The 27,328-nt window shown below is 35.6% G+C and overlaps 1 protein-coding gene across 4 annotated transcripts in view; it reads left to right on the top strand.

Annotated features, from left to right (window-relative positions):
- LOC110798655 (uncharacterized) overlaps positions 1-24,873 on the top strand; it is a 48,367-nt gene extending 23,494 nt beyond the window's left edge. For 3 of the 4 annotated variants that reach the window (XM_022003839.2, XM_022003842.2, XM_022003841.2), the window contains 6 exons: positions 3,033-3,099; positions 6,679-6,729; positions 15,151-15,203; positions 15,345-15,555; positions 18,403-18,573; positions 24,540-24,873. In XM_022003839.2, the coding sequence (XP_021859531.1) occupies positions 3,033-3,099; positions 6,679-6,729; positions 15,151-15,203; positions 15,345-15,555; positions 18,403-18,573; positions 24,540-24,614 (628 nt within the window). In that variant the 3' untranslated portion in view covers positions 24,615-24,873. The remainder of the gene's footprint in view (positions 1-3,032; positions 3,100-6,678; positions 6,730-15,150; positions 15,204-15,344; positions 15,556-18,402; positions 18,574-24,539) is intronic. The other variant, XM_022003840.2, reaches the window with a different exon arrangement.
- The last annotated feature ends 2,455 nt before the right edge of the window (positions 24,874-27,328 follow it).

Raw genomic sequence — 27,328 nt, forward strand, 5'->3', positions numbered from 1 at the left:
TTGGTATGTTTGTTGATTCCTTCATGAATCTGGCCATGAATTCTCTCAGACTTTCGTCTCTTTCTTGTTGGATTGAGGTCAGTTCTGCTGTGGTTCGCTCGGGGCGATTGTTGCTCACGAACTGTGTGCAGAATCTCTTTTTCAGCTTTTTCCAGCTCTTGATCGATCCCTTCGGCAGCGATCTAAACCACTCTCCCGCCACTCCGGTTAGCGTGGTTGGGAAGTATTTACACCAGCATGCTTCGGAGTAGGGACTCAAGAACATTTGCTGCTCGTAGGAGATGACATGATCCCTCGGATCTGTGATTCCGCTGTAGGTTAGGTGAGCTGGCAGTCTTACCTTCGGTATTTCTTCCATGATCAGCTCGTCCGAGAAAGGGGATGACGTAGGAGTCATGATTCTTTTCCCGAGTCTAGCCCTGATGCCTTCGTTTGCCGAGGTTCTGTGATTAGAACGTTCGGGCGTACGATGGGGGCTAGGGGTTCGATCATGCCTCCTGTCTCTTCTTCTTTCTCGGCTACTGACCTCGGGTCGTTCGCCAGATCTGCTCGACTCACCTACCCCGAGTCTCGTATGGATCGAAGGTCTTAACCTTGAGTGGACCGAGGGCCTCAACCTGCTGAGTACCGAGCTTCGGATCCGAGTGTTACGAGTAGTTGATTCGCTTTGGAGAGCTGTTGGAGTAGGCGATGGTCTCGCAAACCAATCTGGTTGCTGTTGTGCCCTTTTTTGGGTGTCCCACGTGCTTTCCATCCGCCTTGACGTCAAGTGTGTACCTGTCAAGGGAAGGAGTTCTCGTTCGGGTCTGGACACTTCCGCACTGGGAGGCTCGTTCAGCCTTCGCCTGGTCCTCCTCTCTTCTCTGCGGTCATTTGCCAGTCCTTGCTGCTTCTCATTGAAGAGGAAGTTTTGCATGATGGTCATGGCCGCAGTGAGCTCTTCCCTAGTTGGAATCGGAGGTCCTGCATTTGTGGCGGTCGTAGCTCTGCTTGGCTGTGACCTCGCCATCGATTGAGGGTGCCCCTCTTGGTCAGATTCTGAATCTGACCGCACCATCATATCGTCGTCATTGTTGTTAACAACATCATTCACCATTTTCGCGGAAAGAGGTGATTGATGTCTTTCAAAGGCTTTGAAGTGTTCTTCCCCACAGACGGCGCCAAATTGTTCCGTTGTTGTAAAGATGGAAACAATGGGCTTCGAATGAAGGCCCCTTTTGTATGTGTTGAAGATCTTGCTTGTTTGAATGAGTGGAGTCCGAATTCACCTGCACAAGAGCAAAGTTACTAGCCTCGGGGGTGTTTCCGAGGAAAGCCCCTCCGATGCCTAAGTAAGAATGATGCTCGGATTCTAGAGAGAAGTTCTCTAGAAGAGTAGTCTTAAGGCGGTAAATTGGACGTACCTTGAGGTGTGAGCCTTGGCGGCCTATTTATAGTGTTTGCATAATAAATGCCCATAGGTCATTTATTGCTTTTGGGCCTTGGGCCTTGATGGATGGCTGACTAGCCATTGGTGGGTTTGATGCTGTTTGTTTAGAGCCATTGGGCTTTGGACTTAGTGGCCCAATTGAGAATCAATTGGGAGCCCAAACAGTATCAATATATATTTTCTAAATGTTAATTTTTTATAATTTTTACTTGCACACGATTTGAGATATTAAGAGTCAAAGTAATGGTTGAATGAGTAAAAGTCAACCATAAAGCGATATTTCCGGAACGGAGGAAGTATTATTTTTTTATTTCACCTTTATTTAAAATCCTTTATTCAATTTTATCATGCATCCCCACGTGAATTCTTTTCTTTATTATACTCCCCGTCCTCCCCTTAATTTTCCACGTTCAAACAACCATCAAAACCCATGGGCGGACCTATATGGCCCTGGAGGGGTCCATAGGGACCCCCATTATTTGAAAAAAAATATATATATATTAAATTGATATTGGGGTAATTAATTGCACTTGAATATTTAATACTGTATATTAATAATTAACTTATAGTGTAAACAATGAAATGTACTTGTAGTTTAGTGGTTGCTTGATTACTATGTTTCAAGGGATACCCAAGTTCGAATTCTATAAAGAGGATGTTGAACATATTTTTTTTTTCCCATTTTCTGCCTTTTACTTGTCTTTTTATTGATCCTCTAAATTCTTCATGTTTTTTTTCACCTTTTGTTGGTCGTTTTTTCTTCGTCATTCTCCTTTATTCATTTATTATTTTATATGCTTCATGATTTTGCTTTTACAAACATACAAAGTATTACTAGTGTTACTTTTTTCTTCAAAATGATTTTGTAATTGACATAGAATATATAAGTAATTTATTTTATACCCTATTTTTATAGACTTATAGTTGCATGTTTTTTTGAACTTTTAAGAGGCATAATTATATAATATCGTAATACCCCATAAATTGAAAATGATATTCCTATTTTGTTGTTAGTGTCGTTTTGTGCAATTTGTTCGGCGACAATTGTAATAAAAAATCTCCTTTAAAGTATGAAAACTTGTCATATACACTTTTTTTTTTTCCATTTTATTTGAAATCGCACCAAGTTAACCTTGTAATTTTGATTAGGTGTTGATTTTTATTGTTATGAAACCCAAAAATAAAAGTTCCTAAATCTTCCACATATTTTACTATACCGTTTATAATATTTTAACTACTTACCTTTCAACGTTAACTCCCTAAAATGAGAAAATAAGAGAAATTATTAAGCAAATAAAAAAAAATTGGACCCCCATTTATAAATTCCTGGATCCGCCCCTGTCAAAACCCAATTCAATTCCTCCTCTCCACAAAGAAAAACCTTGAATTTAAATTTTTAGACGTGATATGATTTTATGCCAAGTACATCTTACTCATATTATCCGTTGGATTTGATGGATGTTGGAACTCAAATTATGGGAAATTAATGTGGGGAATAAGAATAAAGAGAAGAAGTCACGTGGGAGATTTACACTGCAGTTTCTAAGTAACTATTTAATTGTCCGCTTAAATCTTTGTCATATGCATGTTTCTTTGACAACAGTTTTGATGAGTTTCTGATGGATTTGAAACAAAGCAAGAGAAAAAATATTCGCCAGGAACGTAAAAAGGTCAGCCCTTGATCTTAATACTCCGTACTTGATAGATTTCCCTCTCTCTCTCTCTCTCTCTCTCTCTCTCTCTCTCTCCCCCCCCCCCCCCCCCCCCCCCCCCCTTCTGTCCGTCTCTCTTGGAAACGTGATTTTATGAATTGTTGTGTAACACTGACATTCATGGTCAAGTGTGTTAGATTGTGGTGTGACTATTCAGGAAATCACATTTCAGTGACAATACTCCTTCCATTTCATTTTGATGATCCTAGAGGGAATGTCCCATGCAATTAGCCAAAACGTTGACCATGCAATGATTGCTCACCAATATAAACTCCCTTGGGTTTGTTATACCCACTTTTTGTGTTTGATTTGTTTTTATTTTTGACTTTTCCCTCTTTCACAGTTTGTATAGCAAGATAGAAGGGAAAGGAAGGGGAGGGGAAAAGGAGGAAGGGTGAAAGAAAGAAAGGGAGGGGGGAGGTGGAGCTCTTTTCCCCCTCCAAATCACTCCAAACTTGCAGGGATGGTGCTTACTAAAGAGGGAAAGAAAATGTGTCCCTCCCCTTTCTTCCCCCAACCTGAACAAGTGAACTTATTTCCCTCTCTGCCTCTCAGTTTCCTCTTATCCAAACAAAGTGTCAACCTTTCTTACTTTAGCCACCTTTTTCTTACAGTCAACCACTTCTTAAATTTATCTCTGCTACTTTATCCACCGTCTTACATCCACTCACCTTTTCTAGAAACAAGAAACCAGATGGAGGGAGTATGAAAATTTATACTCGTGTGGGATTTTCTTAGATCTGTTTCAATGTGCAGGTTCAAACTATTTACTTTTCAGAATTTTTTGTAATGGGTAATTAAAGATATGGTCAAAGAACTGCATGGGAGCAATAAATGAATAAAGTGGAACGGTAGTACAGAATTACAAGCAAGAAAGAAATATTAATATTATCGCTATCAACTTGAAACAATTACAACCTAAGAACCTAGTTGATGGGGCAAACCTAATGAAGGACCCCCGCCTCAACCGGAGTAAAAACAACTGGAAGGCTTGATGAAAGCTTGAAACAATCAATATTACAAAAAAAAACTCATCAGAACAACTACTTTTAAGCGGTTAAGCCACTCTGTATTTCTATGAGTTACATAGTTACATATTTCCGAACTATATACTGTATCTATTTTTTACAGTATTCTGTGTGTGGATAACTGTCTTGTTCCCAAGTGTTTTGTTCCACACTCTCCAGATGTGGTAACATATGGCATCAATACATGACTTGCTTTCTAAATGCTCTTTTTCATGGTCTGCTGGTCTACTTCATGAACTGAGTCAACCTGGCGTTGTTTTTTGTATGCCCAGTATCACTTCCATATATGAAATATCATCTGCCCCCTAGTACAAAGCCCGAAAACCTTTTATCAAAAAATATATTCGTGATGGCGATCTTGTTGAGATTGGAACAAAATGGCCGTATTTTTTCTAGAGGTTTTATCTTGAATGATTTGTAGATGGATAAAGTTATATATTAGCATCTCTATGAGCAAAGACAGGTGGGGCTTTTAAGGTTTACTCAATTGGGAAATATTCAAAGGAATTAGTTAATCTGTAATAAAAAATTTTGGTTACTCTTTGACGGTACCTTGTCCTCTTGCTGTACTCTTCTTTATGGTTTATTAATGTATATTTTTTTTGGTATTAAAAAAATCAATCTCTATTTTTCTCTCATCTTAAAAGTCTTATTTTGAACATCATAATTTTGTCTTATTGTTTATTTTTTGTAAATAATAATTTTTTAGGTGAAATGCTTACGTGACGCTCTCGACATTCTTAAAAGTTTTTTTAATACTTCCTCTATTTCTTTTTATTTGCAACACTTTGATTTCCACTCTTGCCAATGCATAAGTTGAACAATTACGGAGTAATATCTTTTATTATCAATAAGTACAAATTATAAAAAGTTGATTTTTCAGAAAATATACATTAAGACGATCCTAACAAGATTCCACATGAATATGTTTTTTATTAATCATCAAAGACAAACAATGTAGAGTATGTGAATAGTGTAAAAAACAAAGTGTTGCAAGTAAAACGAAATGGAGGAAGTATAAGTAGTTAGATTTACTCCCTCCCTATATTTTTAGGAGTTACATATAGCATTTCCGGCCGTATTCGTTTAGGAGTTACATTTTCATTTCGTAACTTCTATATTAAAATATTACACCCAATCTCCCCACTCCTCTATTGTTTATTATTTATTTTTCTCCTATGTTCCCGCACATTCTGAGATCATCTTTTCTTATAATTAATTATTCACCCACTATCAAATAATAATAATAAATAATTAACAAATCCACCACTTAGATCATTATTATAAGAAATCAAATCACATTTCCTTAATACTTATGCCGGTCAACATGTAACTCCTAAAAAAAAGACAGAGAGAGTACATCATAGGTTTAAATGTTTATATGTCCAGAGATAGAAAAATGTTCTAGATATGCGCTACTGCCAAACACCGTTATACGTTACACCATGAAACCTTTTGTTCGGGGGGTAAAGTAAACTTAGACTGTTTGAATAGAAGTATGTGTGACCGAAGGCATTGCAGTGACTGACTTTTTTCACTAATCATCTTCTTCACAATTACACATTTTAGGCTTAAAGGATGATATATTTCGCTACAAATCCAGGGTTAAAGGATTATATATCTACACATTGTAATCTTTTGACAAAGTGCAAGCTAAAATAAGAACAAAATATTAGGCGACAAGATGATTACGTATGGTGACTCAAAGAACACATTGTAATCTTTTGACAAAGTGCAAGCTAAAATAAGAACAAAATATTAGGCGACAAGATGATTGCGTATGGTGACTCAAATCCTTTTGGTTCTTTGTTTGGTTATGAGAAGGCCCCTCGAACTTGCAGTTTATATCTTTGAGACAATCACTAACATTCTTCTTCTTAACATCAAATTTAACCACAAAAGCATCTAAACAGGCAAAAATCCTCTAATTTATGGCATGTTCCACTTTTCCACTTCTTGTTAAGTTTTATCATGTATGGATGCTTTTGTCGATTGAAACTTGAAAATGAAGCTGGTAAGGAATTTTGGAAAACCAACTTTTTTACCCATCAAGCGAAAACAAAAGTTGTTGAACCCGCTCTGTTAACCCAAACTCAAAGGGATTGAGCAGGGTGACCCAAACCAAACCCTGAAAATTGAAGCCGGAGGAAACTAAACTCAAACCTGGGTCAACCTACCCATTTCATGTCTCTACCTGAACCGAAGTCACAATAATTCCTTTCCATTATTTGTTTGAATAGAAAGTAGGATTATATTCTCTTGCTAACTATATTCTCCTAAAATATCTATTGTTCAATGTCATTGGAATTGGAAGGCTTCGTTTGTTCAAACTTTTCCTTTTTTTGTACTATTGGTAGTATTGGTTTTTCTTCATTGATATTATTATACTAATACGATCTATTTTCTTAAAATAGAAACCAACTTGTTATGGGTGTCATTTCCACTCAATTCCTAAATATTGATTTCAGAATTGCAATCTATTTTACTTCTTAATGATTTTATGTTATAGATTTTTGCTCAAAACTTGACTATGAAGCGTCTACGAGGATATGAGATTAAGGTACACAATTTTGTTATTTTGTAGTAACAACTTTTGTTTGACAAGTTTTTTAGAGATTTTCACAATTTTTGTGCATAAATTTTTATGTTATTTTTTATATTAATTTTAGGCTATCTCAATTCAGGATTTGTGAAAGAGATGAAAAAATTAAGAATTAATTTTAAGTTTTGCCACGATCTTCATTGTAACGCTTTCGATTATTGTTAAATTGTTTGGTAATCAACTTGGTTATACCATCATGGTGCATTTTCTATCTAGGATCCATGGAATTAAAACTCGGTCGTTCCGTTACGTGACAACCGTTCTTAACCTATTTTGGATTTTTCGTTCCGCGAAAACCTATTACGTTACGGTTTGACCAAGATCATGTATTTCTCCCCAAGTCGTCCGTTACGTAGGCTCCGTTTGGTAGGGCGTAACACGTTTTCATGGAAAACGATTTCTCCCTTTTCAATCATTTTACGTTGTTTAGTTGGGTAAGGAACGGAAAACAATTTTCCATGACTCCCTCAAAGGTGGAAAACCCTTTTCCATTTGAAAGGGAGGGAAACCACTTTTCCTTCTTTCCTCCTTACCTCTCTCTCCTTTCTTCCCCTCAATCTTCACCATCTTCTCCCATTTTCCTTTGGACGATGATAAAGGTTGCAAGTTGCGACAACATTTAGTTGTCGCAATTTTACGTGTCGCAGTTTAATTGGTACATATAGGCGCCACGTAGGCTATGCGTCATCATAATATTTTTACTATCAATGCAATATTTCTACTATGAAAATATGTAAATAAGGTAGTCGATATGAAGAAGGAAACAAATTAGAATATTAAGATTTTCCTACCTTTTTTTATAACATGTATAATAGATAATATAAGTTAAATATTTTAATTTCCAATTTAAATCATGACACATAAGCATGACATGTCATCATTGTGACACGGCTTAAAGGTCGCATGTTGCGACCTTTATCATTTTCCTTTAAGGTACCAAACAAAGGCCGGTCTTGACTTGGACTTATCTTAAGATGAGTGATCTCTTTAAGACTTTGAAGTTTGGTATTTATGAGTGATGATGACTTTTCTAGACAAATTTGCATTGGCATGTAGGCCGGTCTTGTAGTTACTTGTAGCCTTTAAGGGGGTTAGGATGTTGTAAATGATATCGGAGTAGTTCGTAGCTCGTAATTCTTATGTGCCTTTAGGCATGCATTCTTTTGATGGTTAACCCTCGTTGAGATATGATTCTGGACTGAGTTTCAAATGTAAAGGTCAGATGAATGTTTAAGTTTCCAAGTGCAATGGGAACGTTTAGTATGGATGTACATGGAATTTTTATTACTAACCCAGATGTAACATACACCCGAACTTATTTTGTGCTCATTTGGGAGAGCTCTAAATGAACAAATGATCAAATTACCAGTGTGGGTGTAGTGGTGTACCACGTGCATGGTAAAGCTGAGTGTATAATAGACATACTGGTGTATTACAATCGAGATCATGGTCACATCGTGCTTAAGGATTTGATAGTAGTATATGTTTATTGTATCAATAATGTGCCTTTTTTTTAATCCATGTTAGACAAATTCTATGAAGAGATTGGTCCTAGCGGTGCACGATTAGAGTGGTTTAACGAACATGCGGAACTAAGCCATTAATGGCCAAAAAGAAGAACCCTCGAATGACCACTTTATCGACGATCGTGACATCTCCGGTCTCGGGTAATTGATTCATGTGAAACTCAAGGCATACATTTGGTCCGCTTCTCCTTCATATGCTCCGGTTGCTATGGCTATGGCGATTCCGATGGCACCACCATTGGTCCATCCCTTTGCTGGTCCAATTTTGGCATAATTAGAAGAGACTATCGGAACCTATTTGCGAAGTTTGGGATTAGCTTTACCGACTACTCAAGAAATAACTATGGTTAGCACTTAGCACTGATAAACTTCCGGGATCCAAAAATATGCGAGTTTAGTCTTGGCCCCAAATTAACTTTCTGCGATGAATAGAGGTATCCAATCTTCTGCGATTACTAATAATACAAATCGGCTTGTTGATAGTAGACTTAGCTTACCTTTACCGAAGTTCCTAATGAATCTTGGGTTGTCTTATATAAGAATTCAACCTTACTTCCAAAGGTGCCTCTCTTAGTTTTGTTGTTTTGTTGAGCCTGTGGTTAAGGATGGTTGTGATTAAGGATGGTACAAAGAGTAGCTCAACTTCTGACTACTGAATCGGAAGAGTTATTGACAAGCTAAATCGTACTCCTATCAAAGATAAACATAGTATTCAACAACTAAATATAGGGAAGTAGGGATCGTATCCACAGGGAAACAACTTTGTAATTACTAACGATTAACAAAACTAGACCATGTAACTTGATAGGAGTTGGTGTTTGTAGATATCAAACAAGAACGTAAATAACAAAGATGTAATCAATATAAAACGGTCTAGGGTAGAGGTTCACCATAAATACAAACCAGGATTGGACAACGAAAAATAACGATTAATAATAACTAGGAAGAACATATTCTCTCGGATCTAAGGACTCCCTTAGAACACAAAACTAGCAGGCTTTCGTAATTTACTAGAAATAGTCTTATGCAATTGACAAGCAAATAAGACAGACAACATACATTATAATTAACAACCAACAACTAAAATCAATCCAATCCCACTCATGTATTTTGTGGATCCCCCAAACCCTAGAAATTAACTAATCACTTATAATTAAAATAAAAGCAATAATAATAAAAATCGAAAACATGAGTAAAATGAATAAGGAAAATTAAAGGAATAGAATTATACCAATGAAGATGAATGGAAAGATTAATGCTTGATTTAATAAAGTTGAATAGAGAACAAGTGTTTGGAAGCTTAAAAGTGTCGAAAATAAAATAAGGAATAGTAACTAGAAAAATAAATAATCGTAATAGCGAAATTAGAAGAGTATTTATAGGCTTGCAAAACAAAAAGAATAAAAAATAAATCCGGACTAAGTCTGTCGGATCCGGTGGATTCAACGAGCTCCGCCCGGTCACGCGGCTTTGCAACATCCAAAATCAAACCCGAAAATATAGGTTATTTCAACCAAACCTTTCATATGAAAAGATTCACATGCTTTGATATTAAAGAAAACTTCTTTTGGTGGTCATAACATAATCGACATATCCAAGACGTACTCCTACAAGTAAAAGGAGCTCGAATGGATATTGGTTGGATTTGAAAGGTTATGAATCGATTGACAGTTTCCCGTTCCACGAGAGGGAGGATTTAGGAGACTTGTTTTTCCATGCTGCTTGCTTTGACGAGATCTGACCCCACCGGCAACGACCGTAGTCCGATCGGGCCCGATCGGGCCCGAGCACCAAAGTCTTCAAATCCTCAAAAATCGTCCAATCGGGGAGTATCGCCCGACACCACCGAGCGCGGACTCCATTTGCACGGATTTGTGGGCTTCTCCTTCTTGAGGCCCAAGTCTAACTCCTTTGGGCCTAATATAGCATCCATGGCTCGTTTGGGCCTAAAGTTATACCTTTGTGGGTTTTTTCTATCTAACTTACCTCTTATCTAATGTGGAATAGATACTCTAATTAGGATTGGCTGTCTTCTCTGAGTCTCTCTTTATGTGAAGAGTGTTGTACTAAGAAAACGAGAATCTAATTTGCAAGGATGCTTGTGGAAATGGATTTAGTCAATTCCCAAGCACAAAATTTAAATTAAAAAAATAAGAAAAAAGGGTAGTGGAGGTGCCACATGCAATTTCCAGATTTTTGTTCTTTTTTTAGAGGAACGTGACAGTTTCCTAATTGTAGAAGAAGACAAAGTCAAAATTTATATTAAAAAATAAAAATTAACATAAAAAAGGGTGAAAAAAGGAGACGGTAAACCAGAAGAGTGAAAAACATAAAAAAAGAAAATCGAAGAGAGATAAAGAGTAAACTGTCCATCAAGCGTTATCTCTCTATCTCATCTCTCTGGCCACTTCTCAACCACCGACACAACATTTGGAGTCGCTGAGATGGCGCCTTAAAGCCCTAAAGTTACTTTCCTTTTTGTTGTAAATTCGTGGGTTAATTTCTAGACCTAGGGGTAGCCGTGTCCGAGTGCAATTTGAAGGATCCGACTCGTATTTCATACCCGTGTTAGGGTCATGTCATACCGACACAAGTATTTGGAAAAAAACTGTCGAGGATAGAAGATCCTAATGGGAATCAATTCAAGCAGCAAGTCTGTTATGATGATTGAAAACCCTCTTTATTGAAAGAATGCCTTCCAGAGCACACTTGTGAGTCTTCTACACCTGTTGCTACTTACAAAAACATGCGAGGCCTAAAACAAAGAATACGTGAGTACAAAAGCAGGCTCAAGCTACAAATGCAAACGCACGAACAACTAGCCTATTAATGTGCGTTGTAATATAGCCGTAAAGTAACTAATAAAAAAACTAGTATCTAATAAGAAAACTAGTGAGAGAAGTCAGCAACGATGCACTATATACATTGGTACTTCACAAAATCCTTTTTCACTACTCTGGCGGAAAGTAATATACATGACTATGATTCTGATATTGTGGTCCATGACTTCCCAATCTTTTGGGAAGAAAAGGTACATCGTTACCTTCATTGATGATTACAGTCGAAAAACAAGGGTATATTTTCTTGTTGAGAAGTCAGAAGCATTAGAAGTTTGCATTTTTTTGGGCATAGGACTGTTCCAAAAGTCCATAAGCTTTACAATCCGAAAACACAAAAGACTATTATAAGTCGATATGTCGTGTTCGCCGAAGATCAATGTTACAACTGGTTAGATCAAGAAAGTAATATTCCTTTAACCCTTGAAGGTCTAGAAAAGACTACAATGACATCGCCATGAGAAGAACAAGAACCACAAACAAGTGTAACTTAAAACACAGTTTATGATGATAATGAGAATGCAAAGCAGGGGTTGGACATACCACGACCAAAGAGAAGCGTGAAACAACCTGCATGCATGAAAAACTACATAATTGGAAGAGATGATAATAATGAAGACTCACCTGGAATCAAATTGGCTCCTTAGTTTTAAAAAGCGTGAAGCGCACTGAAGCGCAAAAGGGCCCTGGAGCTTAAGCGCAAAGCGCAAAGCGAAAGCGCACGCTTTTCGTAGGCGAAGCGCACCCAGAAAGAAATAATAAAATTTCAAAAGTTCAGAAAATATGGAAAAAATATGGAAAGAAAAGATGAAAAAAAAAGAGAAATCAAAACGATGAAAGAAAAGTTCAGAATCCGACGGGAGAAATCCGGCGAGAAGGCTAGAGAAATCCGGCTACGGGAGAAAATTGCACTAGGGTTTTCAAAAACTTCCCAAATATTCTCTTTTCAAAAAAAAGAAATCACGTGATACTTTAAAAGAGAAGATTAGAGTCACGTGGCTTTATTTTTTTTAAAAAGAAGGGTCTGATGTGCCCAGACTACAAGAAGCGCAAAAGCGCTAGGAAGCGCAGAAGCACCGAAGCGCTAGGAAGCGCGCGCTTCTTGTATGTCGCTAGGCTTCGGCTGGCAGAAGCGTTTCGCTGTGAGCTTCTGAGCTTCCGAGCTTTAAGCGCAAAAAAGCGTGCTTTTTAAAACTAAGATTGGCTCTTCCGTTACGTAACGGCCATTCTGTGACGGGTTTTGGGTTTGTCGTTCCGCAAAACCCCGTTACATAATGGTACGACAAAAATCATGTCTTTCTCCCCATGTCGTCTGTTACGTAACGGTGAATCGCCGTGTTAGAACATCATTTTCTGTTACAACGTTTGTTTGTCCAAATTGTCAAAAATATTTTAGTGCTTACTGTTTTGTTGTGTAATTTATGATACATGATATTTTTGAACGATTTCTTTCATTATTGCTTGAAGATCCGTAAATTCCCAAAATACGCTACATTATCACTTACTTCCCACCCTACCTCCCACCCTACCGTCCACGTCAGCTAGGTAAAAAGAAAACTTTTTTTTTCCTCCGGTTCAACTTTGAACCGCCAATTCAATTGGCGGTTTAGTTTTAGGGAAAACTGCCATTTGAATTGGTGGTTTAATGAAATAACAAAAATAAAAATTACAACTCATGATAATAACATCTAACGGACAAATTAAAAATACATAATAACAACATCAAACGAACTTGAATGTACTTTGATTTTGAATTTGCAATTTCAAATTAAAATACATAAAACAAATTAAACGAACCTAAACATACATAAATCTAATTAACCAAAAAAAATAACAATTAGGGCATATAACCTGATTATAGCCACCGCGGCTGGTGGTGCTGCGACAGAATTGATGGCAGACATGAAGGAAACGCAGAGGCTAGTGGTTCCTCGCTTCTTGTGCTAAGCGGAATCCGTTGAGAAGGAAGGCTGCTTGTGGCTAAGCCTTGCTCTGGTGGTCCTGCGCACTCCTCCGACGGTCGAGGCAACAACGACCAACGATGGGAGGGGATTTTCAAGTCAGACTCAACGGTGGGACTGGAGAACTCAATGGTGGATTTATGGGTGAGCAGCAAAGGGGAATATGATGAGTTTAGGTGAGTTCTTTGTGAAAAATATTTTTGTAATGTTATGGGTTTGCATTGGGTGGTGATGGAAGAAGCCAAAAAGGTTTATACTTAACCGCTATTTGTGATAGCGGTTCATTTTTTAACAAACCACTCATTCAGTTAGCGGTTTATGTAATATAACTGCTATTTCAATTCGCGGTTTTACGCTGAATAATAAAAAAAAAAGGTTGATCGGTTTTCTTGCTTACGTGGACGGTAGTGTGGGAATTTATATAACATGAGACGTATTTTGAGAATTTACACATTTTCCAGCATTATTGTCGGAAATCTCTCGATATTTTGAGTGATTATTTGTTCAAAATATATGTTACCCGTTCATATTATGATAGGTTTGGTTATATTGTGTTGAAATAATACCATTTAAACTTAAAAAGTATGAACAAACTTAAACCTGTTTTTATGAATTTATAGAAAAAATTCAGTGTTAGCCGAGATCTGTTCTATTTATCCGTTACAAGCCGTTTCCTCGACAATGCGACTGTTACTGCGATTAAGACCGCAACCACGATTATTTTCTATGCCTGGATGCACACGAGTGAGAAGAAAGAGTGTTGGAAGTATTAACCACGGTTCATTATGTATTTGTATTTTAACTTGCCAAACCAATGTTTTCCGATTCTCGACTGAATGTGATGTATTGATTGTTAGAGTTAATAAAGATTGTACCAAGCCAATATTTATTATTTAGTGCTTAGAAAAAATCTGTACAAGTTGGGCCTTGTAACTACCTTCCCCATGGAAGGGGGCAATACCTGCAACCCGGAAAGTCTTTCAAAAAAAACAAATTCCTGCAACCCGGAAAGGGCCTGGTTTTCACAATCTGAGAAGTGGCTTTGGAGACAGAGGATATTGCAAAGAAAATATGGTGCTATTCCTGAACAAGGCTGGTTTCAGCCATGTAAAATTTTGTATAGTACTTCCTCCGTCCCTCAATACTCGCCCCGCTTTTCTTATAAAGCCGTCCCTTAATACTCGCCCCGTTTCTATAAATGACGTACTTTGACTAATATTATATCATTTCTTTAACTTAAGATGGACCCATGTATATTCCTACTTCCTAGCCAAAACATTAAAATATTCAACCCACCCCACCCCAACCATTTTATTGGACACATTTCTCACTAACTATATTAAAAAATACCCCACTATCAACTACCACCTAATAAATTAAGAAGTCCATTAAATTGCCTCAAACTCTGTGCCGGTCAAACCGGGGCGAGTATTAAGGGACGGAGGGAGTACTAATAGTAGTGACTAGTGAGCACTCTCAAAATCATAAAACATAAATTTGTGTCATCTCATTGCTCCTTTTCGTCACCTATGCTCGTCCAAAAGTCGAAAACATTAGTGTCATGGTGGGGCCTGTTGGCTTTTCGTTGTTGACGGGTGTTTATGTCTGACTAAATGAATGTTGAAACATGCTACGATTTTTAGTTTGTTTTCATAGAGGGTTGAAATGAGAAGCGGTGTTGGAGACAAGTCCATAGCAAGATGTTGAGAATCTCTTCAATTACATCTGCTGGATATTGTGTGAAAATGTAGTGTAGCATGAACGATGTTCTTCTTTATGTCTCCTCGTTGTTACATGGTCTTTTATTGCCAATGAATGGAGAAGTTTCAAAATGGTTATTAGTACTCTAGAAGTCTAGAGGACTAGAACTCCACACATCTATTGTGGGAGCATTCAAGCTTTTTTCTGACATGCATGCATTATTAGAGATTTGAACATTTCAGTACCTTTTATTTGCCAAAATAAAAAAGATTTCACCACCTTTTGTTTTCCTTTGTAGTTGCTGCTGGTTGCTTTAAATGACTTTGTCTAATTGTAATATTTTGCATTTGGCAGGCAAAACACTGGGACACCTTCTATCAATTCTACAAGAATACTACTGACAACAAGTGGAGTTCATGATCTCGCATATTTCTATTGGAATTGCTTATATTTCTAATAATAATGATTTCGTATAGATATAACTTACAGTATGTACTTTGAAGAAGTGGTTAGGAGAAAAGTCATCTTATGCTACTGTTAATATGTAGGTGGGGTACTCCTTACTTGACGAGGGATTTCTTCCATAATATGGCATCAAAGATGGGAGATCAAGTGCTGCTAGTTATTGCTGAAGAACAGGATGAACTTGTTGCTGGGTCCCTTAATCTAATAGGTGGTGATACCCTATATGGACGCCTGTGGGGTTGTCTCCCAGAATCTTACTATCCAAGTTTGCATTTTGAATCATGTTACTATCAGGTTTGCTCAAACTGATTTTGCATGTGATGTATCTCTTCTGAATTGATCCTGTTGGTTGCATGATTTTTATGGTAATCATCTGTATGAACGTCCTGCCGTCTAAAGTGAGTTTTTAGTTGTTTAAAAAATACGGTTGTTGCAAATACGCTCCAAAGATAGTCAATCTGTAGGTCAAATTAATAGGTTAAGGTCATGAAACTACTTCCCAATCAAGTTCAGACTTTTGTTAATGACTGGGACCTAGACCTTTGATATCCGAATGTAATGTTTTGTACTTTTGCCGCAGTAGTCTTTTGAGTGCTTTTCTCTTACTATCCAATGCCTTCTAATTAGTGGATTTGCTATGCAGAAATTCTGTTGAAGAAATGCTATGTGTTAATTTTAAAACTAAAATTATAATCTGTTAATGGCACAATACTTCTTCTAACTAGAATAAAACCTATTTATGTCTGTTGTTATTCCTTTCTTATCCTTTTAGGGTGCGTTCTATTCAACTTATCTGACCTGAACTTATTGGAACTTATCTGAACTTATTGGAACTAACGACCTGATTGGAACTGATAGGACCTTATTGAACCTGATGGGAACTTATTAATAATAATAATAATAAAAAATAATACTCCATCCGTTCTTGAATGTTAGTCCCTTTTACTAATTGAGTTATTCTTTTCTATTAGCCCTTTTGGAATTTTTCCTTATTTGTCCAACATGTATATCATTTACCCTTATAAATATCCAAAAGGCCTATTTGTTTACTCTCAAGTAAAAATTTATCCCCATAAACTATCCAATTATTTCTCTCTCCTACCCACATGGGTTATATTCTATTGAAATCATATGACAATTGTACTTTTATTGGATTGTCTTAGATTTCAAAAGGGCTTAACATTCAATAACGGAGGGAGTTATATTTCTAATAATAATAATAATAATAATAATAATAAATAATTAAATATCATTAATAATTTAAATAAGAAATAATAAGAGTTCAAATAATAAGAATTATTAATAATAATTAATAATATAATAATTAATAATAATAATAATAATAAATATTAGAAGTAATAAATAATAATATTAGTTATAATAATAATAATATTAGTTATAATAATAATAACAATTATTATTAATAAAAATAATAATTAATAATAATAATAATTAATAATAATAATAATAATTAATAATATTAGTAATAATATTTAATAATAATAATAATAATACTCCCTCCGTCCCACATTATTCGTTACAGTTTCCTTTTTTATTCGTCTACATTACTTGTTACACTTCCAAATTAGGAATTGTCCCACAATTTTTATATTGTGTCTCTCATCCCACTAACAAAATTCTGGTCCCCAGTCCACACGCCCTCTCTCATGCAATTAAAAAAAAATGTGCCACTGACTTCTATGACATCTACTTTTTCAATAAAATAACAATTGATTACAAAGCAACTACTTATCACCTAAATCTTTGTGCAAAGGTAAGTGTAACGATTAATATGGGATGAAGGAGTATTAATAATAAGTAATAATATTAAATAAAAGTAATAATAATTATTAATTTTATTATTATTATAATAATTTTGAAATTTATTAGACCTGATTATAACTTATGTGAACTTATCTGAAACTGAAACTTATTTTTTTAAGGTGAACAAAACAATTGGCGTTGTACCTGATGTAGACGTCATTCATTCACATATTGCTAGTTTTTGTGAAAATGTAAACATGTAGTTGTCTTTCCCAAACATTATCGGGTCCTAATCTGCTATCTTCCACACTATGGCATCCTCTTTTACTTCTGCTTCAGAATTTTGTTTATTTTCATAAGGGCCAATGTTTAGGGTGGTTCAGACTCCAGCTTTTCCCGTCTCGATTTCTGATTATTCTTCCTCCTTCAGCCTATGTGTTACCCGCCCATGTTCTATGTAAATGTTTTTTAAATAATCCTTTGTTGGCCTGTAATCACACTGGTTGTGCTGTGCTGGGCCTGCTGGCTGTTAAGCTTGCCATATTTCTGTTCTGGTCAGAGGAAGCACTGTGACATTCTCATAGTAATTAAAATTCTAGGTGTGCACTTGTGGTGTCAATTCTTGTCTGATTAATATCTAATAATCCTCTTAGTGAAGATTCTTTAGACCAGGATTTAGTGTATTTAATCCATGTCTTCGTGAAATCCTCTTTCCAAGGTCCGTTTCTTACCATACTTGTGTCTTTTAGGCACTTCTAAAGTTGCCATTGGCACTCTTGAAGTTTTGATGCTAAGAGTTAAGAGTTTGTTGCGCTATTCATTAGTATCTATGTAGCACCAAAATGGGATTAGATATGGGAAAATGTCTTATAATAAAACCGTATAATCATCGGCATTTTTATTTGCCTTCATTATTTCAGTGGACAAACACCACATCCTACTCTAGTTCATAAAAAACAAAAGTTAGGAAACTAAATCATGTATATTCATCACCAGCATCCCAAAATTTAGTCTTCTCTTGATTTTTCTTAAAACGAATGAAATCTAAATCCTTCGCCTGCAGGCTGCTTTGAAACTATGTTATTCCGTCTAAGGGGTGAATAAAGGAATAAGTACTCAGAATTAGTAAGTACGTCCATTATCAATATATGGAAAATCCACATTCTTTAATGCCTTAACTTATGCATTCAATGGGTATATGAATAATATGATAGCAATGGCCTAGACTTAAGAGATATAAAACTATTGATTGAAGTGATATTTTCAATCCAGCTTTGGATATATTCATCTCTCGTCTTCATTTGGAAAGTGCTTGCATTCATTCAGTTTCTTAAGGATTCAAGATTAGTCTGTATATTGGGTTTGTTGGTATGGTAGGCAATAGAAGCTGCTATTGAATTCAATTTGGACAAGGTGGAAGCAGGAGCTCAGGGTGAGCACAAAATCCAGCGGGGATACCTACCTGTAACAACTTATAGCTCCCATTACATTGTTGATGAAGATTTTCGGAAAGCTATAGAAGATTTTCTAGTGCGAGAAACTGAGCAGGTATTTTCTATTCTCGTATATGGTTGAACATGACTCTGGATGTGAATGCTACTCTTGCATTATTTATTCTCAGCTTATAACATTAGCAGTTTCTAAAAAGTCAATCTAGTTCTTGCTATGAATGACAATAATTAATAAACAAGGTTATCAAGACAACATTTCATCTCTATTTTATAAGCTAACTTCTTTGGTGTCCACATGAAATGCCTAAAAATCCCTTGTTTGTATTAAGGTTTTTAAAACTATTTCCGTACATGTCTTTAAAAGTTCATATAGATCTAGTATCATTTAAAACATACTGTGAACAATTTCAATCCTAATGGGATACACAACCTTTTAAACAAAAGAAAAAAGATTGTTTCTCTTGAAGAGTTAACTATCATGTTCAAATAGAAGAACAAACATGTTTCTCTTGTTCTTGTGGTTGACCAAGGTAAGTCAAATCTTTCAAAAAATGGATGGCCCTAGCTCTACATCTACAACCACGAGGTTGTAGGCCTGTTTTTTATTTCAGCACTTTTAAATTTAGCTCATTTTAGTTTACTACTCCCTCCGTCCGGAAATACTTGAACCGGTTTGATCGGCACAGAGTTTAATGCAATGCAATTGATTTATTATTTAATTAGATGGTAGTTAATAGTGATCGATTTCCCTAGAAATAGCTAAATCGAAAACTAATTCCCAATTTACATTGGTTTTAAAACTAATTCCCATGGTACCGTCCACGTAGGATCGGGTAAGAGCTTCGTATATATATATTCCCTCCGTCCCAGAATAGTCGTTACACTTACCTTTGCACAAAGTTTTAGGTGATAAGTGGTTATTTGGTTATCAATTGTTATTTTATTGAAAAAGTAGATGTGATAGGAGTTAGTGAGGTATTTTTTTTAATTGAATGAGAGAGGGTGTGGGGACAAAAAAAATTTAGTTGGAAGAGTGACAGTATAATAATTGTGGGGTCATTCCTAATTTAGAGTGTAACAACTAATCTGGGACGGAGGGAGTATTTTTTTAAAATTCAACATAAAATCTCTAACGGTATTAGCGTTTCATATATTAGAACCACTAACCGTGGTAGCGGTTTATTCTAAAGAACCACAAACAGTGGTAGCGGTTCTTTATGTTAAACCGCTACCACTGTTAGCGGTTCATATTATTATGTCGTGAATTGCGTGAATAACTTGCGCTGGAAAGACATAATAATATGAACCGCTAACAGTGGTAGCGGTTCTTTAGTATAAACCGCTACTGGTGTTAGCGGTTCTAATATATGAATCGCTAATACCTTTAGCGGTTTTATGTTGATTTTTTTTTTTAAAATTATACGAAGCTCTTACCCGATCCTACGTGGACGGTACCATGGGAATTAGTTTTTAAACCAATGCAAATTGGGAATTAGTTTTCGATTTAGCTATTTCTAGGGAAATCGTTCGTTAATTGTTGGGGTATTTTTTTTTTTTAATATAGATAGGAGATATGTGTCAACTTTTTAAAGAGGGGTAAGGGTAGGGGGAGGGAGCATGGGACCACAAAATGATATGTAAAGGAGTAGTTGATATAATATTAACAAAAATTTATCATTTATAGAAATGGTGCAAGTAATCCGAGACGACTTTATAAGGAAAGTGGTACAAGTATTACGGGAGGGAAGAAGTAGCATTTAGTCTAATTTAATACAATTTAATTCAATTCAATTTATTATTATTATTATTATTATTATTATTATTATTATTATTTTATACTAATTATTATTATTATTATAATAATTAATTACTATAATTAATTATTATAATAATAATAATTATAATTATAATAATTATTATAACAATTATTATTATTATTAGATGTAATATTATTATTATAATTATTTTTATAACAATGATTTAGTTCTCATTTTTATTATTAATTGTTATAATTCATTATCTATTGTTTATTGTTCATTCGTCATTGCTTACAACAACAACAACAAAGCCTTAGTCCCAAAATGATTTGGGGTCGGCTAACATGAATCGTCGTAGGAGATTGTCATTGTCACCAATCAAACCAGAAAGGAGCAGGAAGTAAAAAGAAAAAAGCAAGGAAGAGAAGAGAAGGTGGAATTAATGAAAGTAAGATAAGAGAAAAATGTATATATATTAAAGAAGAAATATTGTAAGAGATAATAAAAAATAAGTACAGTTTAAAATAAATGAATAAGTAAAATAAGTACATTTCAAAATAGCATGTAAAAATAAAAAAAATTCAAAAGAATTTTAAAAATAAAATAAGAATAAAAAAAAAATTAAAAAAAAAAACAGAAACATGAAAGCTCTATAAGTCAAATGAAGTCATCAATATATATTATCTCCTTCCACTCTGTCCTATCCAACGCCATATTTTCTTCAATCCCAAGAAAGCTCATATCGTGCTCAATTATTTTCCTCCAAGTTTTCTTAGGTCTTCCCCTACCCCTTGCAATTCTATCATTTTTCCACCCTTCTATCCTCCTAACCGAGACATCACTTGATCTCCTGCTTACATGTCCAAACCATTTTAAACGATTTTCCATCATCTTAAACTCAATCGGTGCAACCCCTACTTTCTTCCTAATAATCTCATTCCTCAAACGATCCTTTCTTGTATGCCCACACATCCAACGTAACTTGCGCATCTCCGCCACATTCATCTTGTGCACATGACAATGTTTCACTGCCCAGCATTCCGTGCCGTATAACAAAGCCGGTCGAAATGTCGTGCGGTAAAATTTTCCCTTCAATCTTTGGGGCATGCTTGAATCACATAGGAACCTTGTGGCACCTTTCTACTTCAACCAACCTGCTTTGATTCTATGGGACACATCGCCATCCAATTCTCCATCCTGTTGGATAATAGATCCTAAATAACGGAACATTTCAGAGCCTTGGACAATTTTCCCATCTAAGGTAATCCCCCCTGTCTCTCTATCTTGGACTCCACTAAACTTACACTCCATATATTCCGTCTTGTTTCTACTCAGCCTAAAACCCCGAGATTCCAAAGTTTTCTCCATAACTCCAACTTACGTTCCACTCCTTCTTTTGTTTCATCAATCAACACAATATCATCTGCAAACATCATGCACCAGGGAATACCATCTTGGATTGACCTCGTCAATTCATCCATCACTATAGCAAAAAGAAACGGGCTAAGTGCGGAACCTTGATGAACTCCAATCGTAATGGGGAATTCTTCGGTCTTACCAACACTAGTTCTCACACTCGTGCTAACTCCCTCATACATGTTCTTGATGATATCAATATATTTCCTCGGAATTCCTTTCCTACTTAATGCCCACCAAAGAATTTCCCTTGTTACCTTATCATACGCCTTCTCTAAATCAATGAAAACCATATGTAAATCTTTCTTCTTATCCCGATAATTCTCCATTAGTTGCCTTATAAGATGAATGACCTCCATAGTCGATCTCCCAGGCATAAATCCAAACTGGTTCTTCGAAATTTTCACAGTTCTCCTCGGGCTTTGCTAAATAATTGGCTCCCAAAGTTTCATAGTATGACTCATTAGTTTGATTCCTCGATAGTTGGCACAATCCTGGACATCACCCTTGTTCTTGTACAAGGGGATGATAGTACTTTTCCTCCACTCTACTGGCATCCTATTACTTCCCCAAATCTTGTTGAAAAGAGTTGATAACCATACAACCCCTCTCTCTCCCAAACATCTCCAGACTTCGATAGGTATACCATCGGGCCCCACTGCCCTCTTGCGTCCCATCTTTTTCAGTGCCATTTCGACTTCTCTCTTTTGAATTCTTCGCATAAAGTCTAGATTAACCATATCCCGAGGGATATTTGTATCCCCAATATCGCGCCCTTGATCCCCGTTGGACAAGTTATCAAAGTAGAACCTCCATCTATCCTTGATTTCCTTATCTCCCACCAAAACTTTTTTATCCACATCTTTCACACATTTAATCCTCCCGACTATGTTACTCAGACACGGACCGACACGGGTGTCGGAGTATCTGACACTCCGATCCAAATATTTGCAGACACTCCGACACGGTCAAAGGAGTGTCTTGACTTGTTTTTTAGACACGGCTGCCTTACAAAGTGTCGGACAAAAACATCGACACTTACAAAAAAAAAAAAATTATTAAATTAAAAAAAAAGATAAAATTTATTAATGAATAATAAAATTAAAATTACAAAACAAGAAAATAGTCTTTGAAAGAATTTAAGAATACAAAGAGTTCAAAAGTAAACATATAAATATATAATATACCCCTAAAAAAAAGTAAACAGGAAGTAATAAATTAAAAAACAGAAAAGCTGAATAATAAAAAGCTGACCCACTCACCAATCAGCAACACCCTAGAGTCCTATACCATTCTTTACCCACGTGATATCAGTATATCAATAACTTTTTTTTTTAACTTTTTTAAAAACAAACTAGACATATAATACCAACCCACGTGATGTCATAACCCAAAAGTGAGAACAAACCCTATACCAAACCACGAACCCAAAGATGGTAGCCCAACACCTCAAAATAGACGCAAAACATAAACACGAGGAGGAAGAAGACGCCGAAAACAATGGCGATTCTCAAGCAGTCATGAAAACAACGATTGAATAATGCTTTCAACTCGTTTTTTCTTCTACAGCAAAATCCCCAACATATTTTTTTCTTAATCGTCTTCCCCGACCTTCAATTTCTAGATCTAGGGTTTTGATTTTTTTCCTCAATTTCTTTTCTCCTTCCGATTTCGACACTATATTTCGGACTCTTTTCCGACACTGGTGTCGACACCTCCCCGGACACGTGTCGGGTGTCGTGTCGCGGGTCGGGTCGTGTCGACACCGACACCAACCGCCGGAAGAAGTGTCGGAGTAACATAGCCTCCCGATGTCTCGCGTCTTTCTATCTCTCATTCGAGCAAGTCTATAGATGTCTTTTTCCCCTTCTTTTCTATCCAATCTTGCGTAAAGATCCTGATTCACCTTTGCTCTAGCCTCTCTTACGGCCTTCTTTGCTTCCCTTTTAGCCTCCTTGTACTTCTCGTAGTTCTCATCACTTCTACATTTTCCCAACTCCTTATAGCATTCTCGTTTGCTCTTCGCTTGTTGCACAACTTCGTTCCACCAAATTGTGTCTTTACTTGGTGGCATGATTCCTTTAGATTCCCCTAGGACCTCTTTCGCCACTCCCTTTATGGTGTGCTCCATTCTTGTCCATAATGAGTCTATATCCAAATCCATATCCCGGCCAATTACCTTCACTTGCCACCTTTTCCACAAAATTTAGTTGTTGCTCCCCTTGATGTTTCCACCACTTGATCCTAGGCTCTACTAGTGGTCTTCTCCTCCTTATATAACTTCTACCTCGAAAATCATTCGTCATTACTTATTACATTATTTTAGTTTAGTAGCATACACGTTCAGTTGAGTTCCGTAAAAAAATTGAGTTAAAAGAAACAGGGCCTTAGTTCTTTGTAGTAAACCTAGTATGTTGTCCAAAACCATTGTCAATCTTTTCCAAAGTTGTCCAAATTTTTTATCTACCATTAATAAGGAAGCTCTACATCTTAACTCAAATACTAATACGGTAATACCTCCAAAGTTGTTGGACTTCAATACCTCCAAAGTTGTTGGACTTAATCAAAAGTTAGTTTGCGAGTTGAGTAAGTATTATTGAAAATATGCATTATTACTCACTGATTAATCTCACTTTTGTTATGTTCACTTATATGTTATTCCCTACGTTGCTAAATAAGCTTCCATTTGCAAGTGTTGATTAAGAAATATTCATTGCTAAACAAAAAATTATAGGTTTAGCAACGGAGAGAATAACAAGGTAGTTAGTGTTAGATAATAAAATTTAATGAAAAAGAAAAGCATGACAGATGTTTAAGAAAGAGTAATCCACATTAATAACTTAGCTTATTTGCCTTCTGAGTTTGATCATCTCCATTGCTTTGTCCTCAGATGATGCTTGTAATGAAGGTATTGCGTGAATCTGGGCCCTTCAAAGATGATATAAAATGGGATATTCAAGAATAGCTTGCAATTTTTTCGACGCAGACATATAGTTGACTTCAGCAAACTACAATGTATTCATGCAGGAAAGAGTGTACAAGATGAAAAATGATAACTTCGCTGATTCTACTCCCTTCATTTTTTTTACTTGTATCAGTTGGATTCACCATTCGACCATTAAATATTTTTTATTTGTAAAAATTACAAAAATTGATAATATGAAAATATGTATTGTGACTAATCCAACAACATTTTACATTAATAACATTTAATTATTATGTAATGGTTTTTAAGTCAAGTTTAGTATGTAAATAGTGCCAAAGTCCAAGTTATGCACGTATAAAAACTAGGGGGAGTCTTCATTAGGAAATGTACATCGGTTATGCGAAAACCTAATGCATGATAATCTCGCTTTTGTCCCTATTTTTTTTGGACATAGGCTTAATTTGCTTTAATAAAAGAAAGTTAACCACCAATAAGGTCTTTAAAGACCATGACAAAACAACCTAAACAAATTACATCACTAGGGTTTTTAGGACCATTACAAAACAACTAGGCATTACTTGTGTCCGACCTTGTTTGTTGAGAGGGATTAGCTTGCACCAACAACGAGGTGCAATGGTGCCAAAGCCTTCTTTGGCCATGATTTCCTTATAGGAAATGGAACGAAAGTCGGGGAGGTATTACTTTGTTACGATAGGGTTGAAAAGACCTTGTGAAACGCTAACAAGCGTATAGAGTCACAGAACGTGACTTCGATAGCAAACTGTGAACCCCCATAGAATAGGGAGCTGTTTTCAGATTAAGGGTTTTGAAAGCGGTGAATTTTCGCAACGCTAACCTAAAATAAGAATTAACAAAAGTTAATCCCAAAGGCCAACTAACAACAACTACAACCCATGAAAATCAAACCTTCCACTGACTAACATCTCCCTCCTCTTCCATACAACCTAAAAAGCTTTACTCTAAGGTCACTTTCAAAGCAACTTAACATCTCCCAGCATCAATACAGAAAACCGTCCTTCACTTCCTCAATACTCCTAAAAAGACATACCAATTTGGCATAAACAACTAAGCACCACAAAAACAAAAATCATGTTTGATTACCAACGTCAACAAACTCATAAGGAAATCGAACAACTAAACCACAAAGAAGCCACGTACATTAACATCATACTTTTAAAACACAACATAAGGAAATAACCAACCCACTCAAAGAGAAAATAAGCCAACAAACAACAGAGGATCGAGTCTCAAGGACACATAACAACAAATTAAGACCAATTTAGAATCCATAGTCTAATCTTTACCTTTACCGAGAAGCCACATTAATCTCACTTTTATTATGTTCATTTATATGTTATTTCCTGCCTTGCTCAATAAGGGTGTGTTCTTTTCAACTTATAAGGCCTGAACTTATCTGAGCTTATCTGAACTTATAGAAACTTATCTGAACTTATGTGAACTTATCTGAACTTAGGTGAACTTATGTGAACTTATCTGAACTTATAGGACCTTATTTAAATTATAGGACCTTCTAGGAACTTATAGGAACTTATAGGACCTTATAGGAACATACACGACCTTATTGGACCTTATAGGACCTTAATGGACCTTATTGGACCTTATATGACCTTATAGGTCCTTATAAGATCTTATTAAACTTTATTAGACTTTATTTACAGTTTATTAGATTATTACTAAACTTTTAACCATTAGAATATTGAAAATAATTATCCAAATTTTATACTATGGTGATTGAAGCAATCAATTGATAAGATATATAAGTATAATTATTATTAAGAAAAAAATATGTTACCTCTAAATATTTACAGGCGATGTTGCAAAACATTGTGATTAGTACTACGTACAAGTTATTTGTTGTATGTCTCCCCATAAAGATCATCAATTGATTTGTGATGTACACGTAATATTTAAAAGTAAATTTTTCCCTTACAATTATATTGATAATAATTAATAATAACATATTAATTAATACTTACAAATAATTGATAATTATTAACTTCAATTAGTGATCACAAATAATTTTAATATAATAACATAAATATGATGTATTTAATATAACAACACAAATAATCATAATATTACATATTTTATTTAAAAACTCATAGAAACTTATACGACCTTATTGGAACTTATACGATCTTATTGGAACTTATATGACCTTATTGGAACTTATACGATCTTATTGGAGCTTATATGACCTTATTGGAACTTATTGGAACTTATAGGACCTTATTGAAACTTATCTGAACTTATCTGAACTTATCTGAACTTATCTGAACTTAGGCCCTGAAAATAAGGTCATATAAGTTTAAGATCAGAAAAAGGCCTAAGTTGGCATTTACAAGTATTCCTTAGGGAAAAAATTTAGCTTTTCCTTCGTTAGGGAGAAAATAATCTCTTCCATTTCTTGCCACTTGTTCCTATATTCTAGGGTTTGATCTTCCATAAAAATAAGTTTTTCCCTTGATAAACCTTTTTCAAATCAAAATCTATATCTAGTCTACTATTTAAAAAGAGAAATCATATATGATTAGATGACACGTGTCACCTCATCTTTCATCCATAATTTTGTTGTATTTTTTTTCAAATTTGTTTTTTTTTCATGTTATTTCACCATTTAATTCATATAGGCTTTTCCCTCATGGTATTGAATGTCCAGATCATAATCCTTGATTAACTCCAACCACCTTCGTTGGCGCATATTTAAATCC

The sequence above is a fragment of the Spinacia oleracea genome, chromosome 3 (assembly GCF_020520425.1).
Source record: "Spinacia oleracea cultivar Varoflay chromosome 3, BTI_SOV_V1, whole genome shotgun sequence".
Taxonomy (NCBI): domain Eukaryota; kingdom Viridiplantae; phylum Streptophyta; class Magnoliopsida; order Caryophyllales; family Amaranthaceae; genus Spinacia; species Spinacia oleracea.